Source organism: Euphorbia lathyris, chromosome 3, assembly GCF_963576675.1.
Source record: "Euphorbia lathyris chromosome 3, ddEupLath1.1, whole genome shotgun sequence".
In the NCBI taxonomy this organism is placed as follows: domain Eukaryota; kingdom Viridiplantae; phylum Streptophyta; class Magnoliopsida; order Malpighiales; family Euphorbiaceae; genus Euphorbia; species Euphorbia lathyris.
In genome coordinates, this window is record NC_088912.1 from 42,757,774 (window position 1) to 42,770,049 (window position 12,276).

The 12,276-nt window shown below is 36.6% G+C and overlaps 1 protein-coding gene and 1 long non-coding RNA gene across 2 annotated transcripts; both read right to left on the reverse strand.

The window, feature by feature from the left end:
• Window positions 1-544: 544 nt before the first annotated feature.
• LOC136223042 (uncharacterized) lies at window positions 545-3,479 on the reverse strand. The gene is made up of 3 exons (XR_010685796.1): window positions 1,931-3,479; window positions 1,144-1,826; window positions 545-1,049 (listed from the first exon to the last, which is right to left on the reverse strand). It is a non-coding gene; the product is annotated as an uncharacterized lncRNA (long non-coding RNA).
• Window positions 3,480-4,831: 1,352 nt separating this feature from the next.
• On the reverse strand, window positions 4,832-11,937 carry LOC136223041 (uncharacterized). Its single transcript, XM_066010825.1, has 11 exons — window positions 11,807-11,937; window positions 11,455-11,570; window positions 10,711-10,816; window positions 10,144-10,242; window positions 9,971-10,036; window positions 9,747-9,863; window positions 8,534-8,608; window positions 7,590-7,692; window positions 6,749-6,796; window positions 5,408-5,529; window positions 4,832-5,282 (listed from the first exon to the last, which is right to left on the reverse strand). The coding sequence occupies exons 1-11, from the start codon at window positions 11,873-11,875 to the stop codon at window positions 5,184-5,186; spliced, it is 1,020 nt and encodes a 339-aa protein (XP_065866897.1). The 5' UTR covers window positions 11,876-11,937; the 3' UTR covers window positions 4,832-5,183.
• Window positions 11,938-12,276: the final 339 nt, after the last annotated feature.

Below are 12,276 nucleotides of genomic sequence, written 5' to 3' on the forward strand. Positions count from 1 at the left end.
ACGCATTAGGTATATGGATCCATGTTTAGGGTATATTTATTGTCCAATGTCCAAACTCCGAGTGAGAGCCATGGGATATGTCAAACCAAAGTAAATATTGGCACTTAATAAGGTGCAAAGGAGTTGCTTCTGACAATGAAGGCCGATCAGCCTCGTTTAAATTTCCACTTGAGCCCGACCGACCTCTGTTTTCAGGAGTTAGCCCTTATTTATTATTTTTTGTATCTCGTTTTAAAGCTCCTTGGGATTTTTATAACAGAAATGAGCTAAATGACACTGTCCTACCTTTGAACTTCAAGGTTTGAGTAGATCTAGGGATGGCAACGGGTAGGGTACTCGCGGGTAGTGCCAATCCCAATCCCAAACCCTTACCCTTTTATTTTTTAATTACCCGTACCCTTCTCATTACCCTAACGGGTATATATTTTGCATCCCATACCCTTCCCATTTAATTCGTGGGTACCCGCGGGTACCCTTACCCGTTAAGAATCAATAAATAAAATAAAAAATATTACAAATTTAACAAAGTATAAATTTAATAAATCATCGATTTAAAAATTGAACAAATTGAACCTTAATCAATAAAAATAAAATAGTTTAGTGGTATCACTTAATGGTTAAAGAACAAAAGGTTAGTATTCAAATCTCGCATCTTACATCTAAAACACAATAATAATTTTTAATATATAAACAATTTATGACAGGTAACGGGTACCCTGGGGGTCTTCTCATACCCGTCCCATTACCCTAACGGGTAATGATTTTGATTCCATACCCATCCCATACCCTTTTATACAGGGTACGGGTAGTCCCATGAGTGTCGGGTAGTGCCGGGTACCAGCGGGTAGAGTACCCGTTGCCATCCCTAAGTAGATCGACTTTATTTAGGGGAGCACCGTGTGGATCTATGAGATTTGAGCGGGAACTGAAGGTCAAAGATGATTAACCTCTGAAAAAATCTTGTTGTGGTCGATCGACCTCCACTTTCACTCCACGTAGCTTGATCGAAATGGGATCGACTTTCGTCTTCCTCTAGACAAGGCCGAGCGCTTCTCGAATGTAGGAAAACAAAGAAAAAATAGCAAGTTTATGCAAAGCCAAGCAAGCAAACACATAATATTCTTAGGCCTATCAGTCTGTTACCTTTGTAGCGTGAATCCAGAGCTTAGAATGAGCTAGATTTGGGTGATTCCCTTTCTCTTCACTTCAAGTAAGCTTCTTGAACCTGAATAAGAATGAAATGATTCTTTTTGTGATATAAGATTGCTTTCACTAGTTTGAAGATGCTATCTTAACAAACCCGGCTTTGTGAATGCTTGGATGAACTTAGAAATTAAAGTATCAAAGTGCTTTGGGTAGGATTGAACCCTTGAATGCTCAAGAACTTCCCTCTCTCTCTAAGTTTTCTATCTTTTCTTTCCTTCCTTCTTTCTTCCCCCTTCTCTCTCTATCTTTTTCTCACTCCTTTTTCAGTTGGGATAAAATGATTTTTGCCTGCCAAAAGCCCTCTATAGGACACCCTTTTCAAATGCATATATAGGAGAGGGGTTATGACCAACTATGGAGCTGTTACATCCCTTCAATCCTGGGATCAAAGGCTGATCGACCTTCCCTCGGTTTTTGGAGAAGGTTGACCGTCCTTGTTCATTGACATGGCACCCCTCCTTCGAGCGTTGAATATTCAACATAGGCAATTTCCCAAGAAGGGTGACCATTCTTGAAAGAGGCCGATCGGCCTCATTCGACTCCAAAAGACTCATTTTTCTTATTTCGTTCTTACTCGACTTCTCAATACTTGCTTGCGGCTCAGATGTGGGTACCTTTCCCTAATAAAGTTGCAACTCAAGGTTAACAGTTGATACATCGTGGAGGTGGAAAAATTCGTGCTTATACCCACAAAATGAATAAATAAGACGACCAGAATCATTACCTGGTGAAGATTGAGAAGGGTCAACATGATCCCTCGCCTCCACAAACTCTGACCCTTCCTAGGATCCCACCATATCCCCTACTACATCCCATATAACCAGTCCTCGGGGAGGGAGTCAACACCCAAGTTAGTAGCACCCATAAGACGACTCAGGCCGGTAGGCCACAAGAGGTAGGAGCAATGCCTTTCGTATGATGTTGGGAGGGTGAAATCCACCTCGATCAAATCAAGTTCCAAGCACCAGTCCTCCTTAGCTTGATCGCTCATGACACCTTCAGGAACAAGTCGTTAGCCTATAACTCAAAACAGCTAAGGGGATGACAACCCGAGTAAAACAAGAAAGCGCATAACACCGACATATAAGAAACAAAATGAGAGGGGGAAGAGAAGGCCCTACTCTATTGCTCACATAGTTATTAAAGGCGCGCCTAAGGCGCGCCTATGGCGCATGGCGCACCAGGCGCAGGCCTTGGCGCCATGGCAGCCCCATGGCGAGGCGCAATCGCCATGGCGCGCGCCTGGTGCGCCATTTTGCGCCAAATGCAGTTGCCAAAGGCGCACCAAGGCGCGCCTTGGCAGTTAGAGGCAGTTATGGGCAGTTTTTTGGTAGTTACTTTATATATCTGGAATGGAACACATGTTATATTAACAAAAAGTATTAAAAAGGAGAGAGATTATAGGTTTTAAACTAAGTAGAAGACGAAGAGACTCTTTGAAGAGGAAGAGACAGAGTCATTTGAAGAGTAAGAGACAGAGTCATTAAAAGAGGAAGAAGTTTACTAGAAAGAAAACACATTAAACGGATTCAAACAACAGAAACAAAGAAGCCAAAGGGAATTCAACTTTGATGATCAATAGTTTGATGATGCCTTAGATGAGGAGTGTGATAGTGATGATGAGGAGTGATGGATTTGTAGAGTTTTGATTAGGAGTAGAACTTAGGAATTAGTATTCAACTTTAAAGTTTTCTAATATGGGGTTTATTTTGCATTTTAAAATTTATTTATGCTTAAGATATTTTCATGATTTAGTTTTATGTTAGTTTTATATTTTTATAATTTTTATTTTTTTTAAGTGCGCCTTGTCTCACTATGGCGCGCGCCATCGCCATGCGCCATGCCTCCAGGACCCCTTGCGCCTTAGTGCGCCATGCTCAAGCAGCCTTACTCACTCTATGGGGAATCTTTGCCTCTATAGAACAACACAAACATGCCTAACATCTAGGCTCTCAACCATCAGGAACTTCCATCCCCTCCACATCCAGTTGAACTCCCCAATGAACTCACGAACCAACTCACTCACAATGCTGGCGGCAGGAGCCGACCTCCCTCAAGAATATATAAGCTAGTTATAAACATCCATGTCAAAATCTAGCGAGCACCGCCTAAGATGACGGCCTGTGACGCTCTTGGGATTAAGGTTCCAGCAGGTTGGAAAGGGAAAAGAAGAATCTTTATGAACTATGAAGAGCTTATCTATCCATTCGGGCACATTTCCTATATCATTGTGCAAGAAGCCCTTAGCAGCTCACTGTGTTTTCCAATAGACATGACATGATTTTGGGTCGTGAGAAGGATGCCAAAACTATCTTAAAGTAGTTGCAGACAACATATGCTCACTCTGTCGGCAATGCTGATAAAAAAGTAACTAGTTGCGCCCAAGCAGTGGGAGTAAGCTGTGAGGGAGCCATTTGCAGTTCTCATAGGACCTCACTAAAGAAGGGCAACATGGGAACTTGCAAGCCTTGTTGAAGACATGCCTCGTATATCACACATGCATTGGGAGGCATAAGGACGCTCGCACAAACCTCAGAGCTAGGGGCCTCCAAGTGATATGTGTTATCACCATTTTTATAGAGTTTTATAGTGATTTCAAGTCATTTTATATGGTTTCCATAGTTATAAGTGTTTTTTTTTAATCTTATTCAAGTCTTGATTAGAGTTTTGAGTTATTTTAGGTAGTTTCAGACCTTAAACAAAGAAAATAGGCAAATTCAACAACAGCTACTAGGCGAGCTAGATCTGTCTCCTCAATAAGCGGAGAGCATGCTACCCGGCGAGCATCCATTACTCGGAGTTAACAAAATGTTTCCTAGTCAAAGTCGCAGAACACGATAACTCAGAGTTGCTCGACGAGCTAGTAACAGGTAGCTCGACGAGCTACGATAGAAAATAGAATTCAAACTCCATTAAAACTCTACATAAAAAGGCTCGGTTTGTCGAACTCCTACAACTCTGATTCAACAAGAAGAATGATAGAAGACTCACTAAAGGATCAAGCGACGTTAGGGTCTTTCCCTACAAATAAGAACTTTTTCTTTTATTGTAATTGATATATTAGCTTAGTCATACTTTATGTTTTCACATACTTTCGCATTTAGTTCGATTTTCATTTGTTTTTCTTTAGTTTAGTCTATTGTTTTTGTTCCATCCCTCGTTTAGTTAAAGCAAGCTTTGACATTAGTTTGTGTTTTCATCTTTTGTTCTCAAGTAAAGTTCGTCCCATTCAAGTTTCTTTTCACACACTCTTCTCCGTCTTTTAGCTTTCAATTGAAAAACCTAATTTGCTAAACATGAGTTCATCTTCAATTCATCCCACCATTCCTCTCTTTTAGGACAGATTTCACATTCCATTACATCTTACTTACTTTGACATCAGAGTGTACTTAGGGGCCCACACCGAGTTAGCTATCGGTCTCTTAGACCGGATCCAACAATACTTAAAACAAATTTTGAGTACTTTCTCTAAAATAAACTACAGAAATACACTAAAAACTAGTTTAATAGTAACTTTAAATTCGTTAAGTCACCATTCTTCCAACCAAACGTGACCTGCATTCCTAGCTGAAACAATAATCAGGCACCAATATATTTCATACAGTTCATAAAATGACACCAAAAAGAACAAAACAGTAGAAACTGCAGATGGTTCATTCCAAAACTGCCAGTCATGATAACTAATTGTACAAGACACAATATTCAGCCCATGCAAATAGCCGTTGCAGGGTGGATTACAAATGTGGATGAGCCACTATTAGGGGGAAAAATGTATACATAAAAATGGTAGCAGAATAAGTCATGCATGCCATATATAAATCTAATAACCAAAAAGAGGATATCTGGGGGCAGAAGAAAATAAACATTATACACAGAATCTATGGCGTCTTTCTCACTTTCTTTGTTCTCTCATTCGAAGGAGAAACTGCTCCTCAGATCTTCTACAGTATAAATACTTTGATGTAATCTTGTTATCATTAAAATTTTCGCTGAAGCACTAGAACAATCTCCTCTGCTCTTTTTTGGATGCCCTTAAGATATTCGTTAAGAATGCGTTGTTGGTAGGAACCCCCCTCCTAAGATAGTTAAAGAACAGTGTGAAAAATGTAGAACAAAGAAAAGGAGAGAGACAGAGAGATCTAGTAACAAGAAATAATAATATAATAAACGACAGAGTTCCAATGTTCGGAGTTTTTCTTACTGTTCTGATCAACATCCGCTCAATTCTTTTATTAATGACAGCATATAATTCTTCAGGAGATATTTCTCCCTTGCCAATTGTCAGGCCATCAACCAAAAGCTTTCTCCACTCTTCCTCCGGAGCTGCAGGTTCAATTTTTGTAAGCGGGATTCTCATGGAAATGTTATAATATCTTACATAATTTTGTGATGGTTTACACACCATCAAAATCATGGCACAGCTAAAAGTATAACCGTATATGAAAAGCATTTTGGAATGCCCTAGAAGACCGCTTGTTTACACAGTAGACATTTGCTCCTGATTCTGATATGTTCTTGCTGTATTTGATATAATAACACCTTTGACATTCCTACTCAATGAAAAGGGAATTCCTTCCACACAATTTAATACTCTCAAAACGATAATTCTGCTCAGGATGAAAATGTGGGCTTCAAAAGGAAGCTGCTTACAAGGTCTAAAATAATTAACATGCATCAGTTTTTTTTAGCAAATAAAATAGAGGAATAAATACATTAGTTATCAAAGGCGCGCTTGAGGCGCTAGGCTCCAGGCATGTCGCCTGAGAAGCCAAAAGGCAGGATCTGTTCAATAGGCGCCCTCTAAGTGCGCCTTTCTGAGCCTAGGCGCGCCTAGGCTCAAATTAGATGCTACCCAATGTTTTTGAGGGTTCCAAATTAAAAATAGGATGTTTTAACCTTAGGCCTTTCCTATCTTTATAATGTATGGCTGAAATTAAATTAGAACAAAAAGAACTAAATAAAAAGGAAAGAAGACTTGAACAGCAGAAACATAGCAAAGAACAAAACAAAAAAATGTTGCTCCATTTTGAAGAGTTTAGAAATATAGCAAATGGAGACTTTAGTCTTGATGAAAAATAGTTATTAGACTGATAGTTAGTTAACTTTAGTCTCTACATTTAGATTTTTATTATGAATTATAATTTTGGAAGAGTTAGTAGTTAATTTGGATTTATTCATGCATTTTATTATTAAGATTATGGATAATTTGGAGATGATTTAGTATTTGACTATTTGTTGCATTTCAGAAATGTTAAGTGTTGTGATTTATGATTTTACATATTTTTTTTCTTTAATGCACCTTGTGTCGCTCAGGCACAAGCCTAAGCCTTGCGCCTAGGCTCCACGACCCCCTTGCGTCTTATTGTGCCTGTAATAACTATAAAAGAAAAGAGTAATAGAATGCAAATCGAAGTAATTGTGAAATGACAAAACTGAACCATTATGTATCTTATTTCCATTTGTCACAAAGAATCAGAGGACAATCATATAAATGTTGTATTTGAGTTTTATGAATCATAGGAATAGAGGGGATAGTAGAAACCTTTAATAAGAGTCTCAAGAAACTGCTCAGCTTTCAAAATTTCATCTCCTGTTCCAAAGACACACAAGCATGAGAGCAGCAAGAATAGGAAAAGAAAAGATAATCACACCCAAAAAGGGGGTTAAGTTAAACAGAATTAGCTGTTTCAAGTATAGGTGGCAGAGATTTTAAACTGCACCAATTTCTACGATAAAAATTAGACAAATTAATAAAAAAAATTCAGTCATTAAAGTGAACCTGAGAGATGCAACTTACCCCACATATAATCCATTTAATACAAGAAATAGAGATTAAGTCAATCTAAGAGACTCAGGCTACAGCAAGCATTTGAAAAGGCGACTAAATTTATTCAAGTTATAGTAAACTACTTTCCTTCAAAGGGTCGATATAGCATAGTCAGATAGATACCTCTAAATTGATCGTTAAGAAGTAACAATATCATCTCGAAAACATATGGACATAACATGTAAGCAGCAATACTGTACTTACACTGCCACAATCTAATATTTGCATATGGATTTTAATCTTTTTCTTTTTGTTTTTAAGACTAAGATGGAAACCCAAACTTAGTAATTAAGTACGGTTGCAAATTGCAATAGCAGTCAACCATCAGCAGAAACATTTACCAGTCACTCAACAGGCCGCTCCAGGTCTTAGAAGCAATAACCAAAACAAGCTCTATAGAAATAAATAAGAATTAGAAATAGCCTGAAGACTATCACCGCAATTTCAACATGTTATCCAAACTCTGACAAATGAACCAACTATAGATACAGTAAGCAACAATAACAATTTCCAGTTTTAACTTCCATGGATATACCAAGTACAATGATAAAATTACCTTTCTTTGCATAACTACGTTTAGAGAGAACACTAGAAGCATAAAGTTGCAAGACCTTTTGCAACATGGCCTCTAGACCTGGCTTATCGCTGTCTTCTTTTGCCTGCAAATTAGCAATAAAATAAATGTTTTAAGAAGAAATTGGTTAGGTTGAAATGAATAATTCATAGGGTTGTCACTGGTTCTAAAATATTCAGATTTTATATGTCACGTTGATACCCCCTTCTCCATATGAACTTTACTTATACTAAGGTTTCTCCTAATTTAAGCTAAAAAAACTCAAAGATGTGCCCAGTGTGGCAGTGTTTCAATTTGATAATAGAGACATGGAATAAATCTCCTGCATTAGTTACTCAAACTTTAGATATTTTTTCTGTAAAAAATAAAGGATCACATTCTCAATTAGTACCACAATGATATTGTGTTTTTTTTTTTCATTATTTAACTTTAAAAGAAATTGATTTTATATGATTACAGGAATCCTGAAGGATCAAGAAAATGGCCAGTATAAGTATAACAGTTAACGCGGTGCAATAACTTCTACAGCGATCTGCCCATTTTGTCTAGAGCTGCCAAAATCACTCAATTTTTCTACTAGCTGCGATGTAAGCGTGAACATGAAAAAGAAAAAAAGAGCTTGCAACACGGCACTCATCCTATTAATGGGCTTGCTTATCTTTAGTCCATATATTTTATGGGTTTAAACATAAAAAAGTTCTCCATTGCCTTGTCCAGCCTTAACAAAGGAAGGCCATAACTCTTTGGGGCTTGGGAACATAATTTCTCACTTCCCAACCTATTTAATTTAATATATATATATATAATTCATCTTTCTAACTAATTTTGAATTAGCACATGATCTTTGACAATATAGGTGTTATTATCCTACCTAAAAAGACGAAAAGATATTACGTGGTTGAACAAAAATGATAAAGCACACTCACTTGTCGTAATTGTGCACTAACTTCTGCAAGGAACCCTTCATCTAGTTTCCCTTCTTGCTCCCTTTGGATTATTGCCTGAGGACCAGGGGCATCAAGAGAAATTAATACAAATTGATGAAACAGTAAAATTTGAATATTTGTATATGTTGAGAAGATATACAGGTGTGACTAAACATTGCTAGGAAGCTCCAACAGGTAATATTTTAGGAACCTAATAAGGTAAAAGTAGAGAAATGAGGATGATCCTGTTGAGAAAAGGGATAAAATCATCTAAGAAACTGTTTACATTTATCTTTATGCCTGACTAGATGCTATTGGATAGCAGTTACACAAAGTTCATCATAAATTATTCCAACCAGATACTCCATCTTTTGCTTGTTAAGAAAAACCATAATGCGTCCACAGTCCTATCCACCCCATGCACAACCTGCCTTTCCCCCCCAAGGGAATCTCAACAGGAAGTTTCCGTGCAATATATGTATGCTAGACCAGATAACAATCAATCGAAACCTGCTAAAAAAAAGGCAAATATGAAGATTGAAGAACAACCTTCTCTAGTTCATTACCCTGATGAATTTTAATGATTCCCTACCCTCCCATTCTTGAAAGAAGAAAATACTTTATTTTCCATTGGATTCTCCTGGATAAAAAAGTAAAGGTTCTATGCCTCAATCATAAAACAACAATTAGTTCCATGATGAAACTACATTCATTTAAATAGGCTCTAATATAACGCAAAAATGCAGATTCTGGGTCTAGGAAACTTGAAGAGTAACCTCATATTCCAAATAGATATTAAAATAATCAGAGGGAGAACATAAAAGGACATAAATGTTTGGGTAAGCAATTTATCGGTCCCTAGTTTCGTACATATTACACTAGTCAGTCCATCTACTTTCAGAAATACATTATAAAGTCCCTGAATTTTGTTAAAATCAACTACTTGTCCCTCCATCCATAATTCTGTTAAACAAAAGTCCCTGAATTTTGTTAAAATCAACTACTTAGTCCCTCCATCCATAAATCTGTTAAACAAAAAGACAAACTCAGGGACTCCATAATGTATTTATAGAAATTGAAGGACTGACTAGTGTAATATACTCAAAACTCATCCAAAATGTTTATGTGTCTTCTTTTAGAACTTAGAATGCATTGCCAAAACTAGAAAGGACAAAGATGAAATTTAGGCGAATTAAATAACACATTTGTTTACTTTCTCCATCAGCTTGAGTGCCTCAGGGTCTCTAGGAGGCCATTGAATCTCCTCCTCATCATGAACCACAGGTTTCAAAATTTCCTTCAGAACATCAGTAGCTGATTCAATCTTCTCCTACAGGAAACAAACAGTGATGAAAAATATATAAGAAAGCTGTTGGAGATGAAAAGCCTAAGAAAACCCTGAGATTGCTTGAACTTTTGCTTGTAAGAGAGAGGTACTTTAGTCTTGTGGACAAGACAATCCACAATGCTCATCACTGATACTGCCAATTCCTCATAATCTTTCTGCAAATGGGTAACAAAACCAGTACTTTTAAAAAGCACAAACAGGAAAGAATTCAAGACAAGAACATACGGCAAGAGAGTAGCATTGATCAAGTAAAAAACCATGCTTTATCATCCTCTGATTTGCATGTATCACTTCTTGCTGCTAGTCGTATCCAAAGATCAGGAGTAAAAGCAAGGATATTTTCAACAACAAGCTTCTGAAGCTGTTCACAAGGAGAAAATACAAGCAAGAATGAATTCCGCGAAATGGATGTGTATATCAATGCAAATATATATATAATTAGTTGACAAATATGATTCCATTTGGAGAAATTATAAATTGTTCAATATCAGTAGATTGATGGCCAACAGTCATGTTGAAAATATTGCTTCAAGTAAGATAAGGTGACCTTATAGCACATTTCAACATTATAAGTGTTTACTCCATAAAACATATTCGTCAGAGCCATTCCAACTCAGAAAACGAAAATGACCAAAATACCAAATTAAATGTGGACAGAATCTTAACTCATTTTTCCTAAGAAATTATTTGACATACATGAATAATCTAAAAACAGAAGTACTACTTTACATTACTAAAACTGGAGAATATAATTGACTTATTTTTCCAACATAAGAGAGGGAATTTGGGCACATAACATAAATCGAGAGCTAATCTAACAGTTACTCACTTCTCTTGGATTAGCATCCCTCAACATATCTATAAGCCTATCAATTTCCACAGTCTTTTTGAATGACTCCTCAGCATCTTGACTGACTGCACATATCAAAGTTTTCCTGTTTTATTTGATCCAAATAGATCATTTCACAAAATGAGAACAGTAAAACTCTAGATTGGTGAAAGAATCATCACAGCACAAGCACAACTGAAGCTGAAATATACAGCTTTAATAATTGTAGCAAGCTAACATCCCATAACTCTGATGAGCAATATGAAAATTGAGGTTAAAAAAAAGAAAGAGAGAGAGCTATACAAACAGTTATTGCTGACAACCTAAACATAGACCAGTGATATGCTATGAAACGATGATCATAATTTTTTATTTTCTTACAATATGAGCCAAGAGAATGAGACCCGCATGGAAATCAAAACATCAATTTTCACCAAACAACTTAAATTTGAAGCAATGCACATCAAATGTACCACGGTAGAGACAGCAATAAAATCCAGAGCACTTTGCTGAAACTAGGTTCATTTCAAGTTCACAAAGCGAATCCCAATCCAAAACAACAATCAATTTACGTTATTTTTCTTTTCATGCATAAATCTGGTTTGAATAAGTCCACTGAAAGCAGAAAATAAATGAAATCAAATATAAAATAAAATGGCATGTGCAGAAAATCAAGTGAAAACAAATAGCACATGAACTATTATCATTTATCAGGATAAACAAATCCAACGAGAAAGCAATTACCTCCTTCTTGATTTCATTGAAGTGTCTGTAAGATACGGCTTGAACTTCAGAACGTTGAAGGGCCTGCAATTCCATCCTTGGACTGATGAATGCGGTATCGTGAAGCAAGGGCAAACCTAAAGGAGGACACAATCGCACTTCAAACAAATATAACTATGAGCACCAAAATTAAAACAAAAAATTACTCAACAGAAGCTGATTGAATGTCTAAAAGAAAAGGAAAAAAGGGGGAAATTGCTGGAAGAATTTAGTTTCAAAGCAACCGAGCGAGGAGAATGAGTTAGGGTTTGAGATTGCATAAATGAAGAAAGAACTGGAAAAAAAAATTGAGAAAGGAAGAGTGAATTGTTACCTGGGTAGGGGAAGAAGTGGAAGAAAGCGAATGCAGAGGAGGGGAATTAGGTGGGAAATGTGAGGCCATTTGTGCACAGAAACAATGGCGGGAGTGTTCAGTAGTTAGTAACTACTAATAACCGTTCAATTTCGGCAACCAAATCTTAACATTCTTAGAGGGCCAGATAATTAATGTCTGTTTGGGCCTTACTAGGCCTTGTTTCAGCTTGTACCTATGGACCAAAAGTAGGGGAATTCAACTAACGAACACAATAAAAAAAAAAACATGAAAATTTACACCGAAATTCAGATTTGAAAAATTATTTACAATTATGACAAGTACTAATTTAAATAATATCAAATTAAAAATTTATTATTTTTTATATATTTTAAGAACTATATTATATGAATTAGGGGTCTAAGATATATTTTTTAGCGTTTAGAATTTATGAATTGATATCTAAAATGTATAAATTATAGCATAAAATC

Excerpts from the sequence above, each read along its gene's own strand:
- LOC136223041 (XM_066010825.1), bottom strand. The coding sequence starts at position 11,875 with ATGGCCTCACATTTCCCACCTAATTCCCCTCCTCTGCATTCGCTTTCT. Across the intron at positions 10,037-10,143 it reads GCAAATCAGAGGATGATAAA|AAAGATTATGAGGAATTGGC; the intron begins GCATGGTTTTTT and ends ACCCATTTGCAG. Across the intron at positions 9,864-9,970 it reads GTCTTGTCCACAAGACTAAA|GAGAAGATTGAATCAGCTAC; the intron begins GTACCTCTCTCT and ends TGTTTCCTGTAG.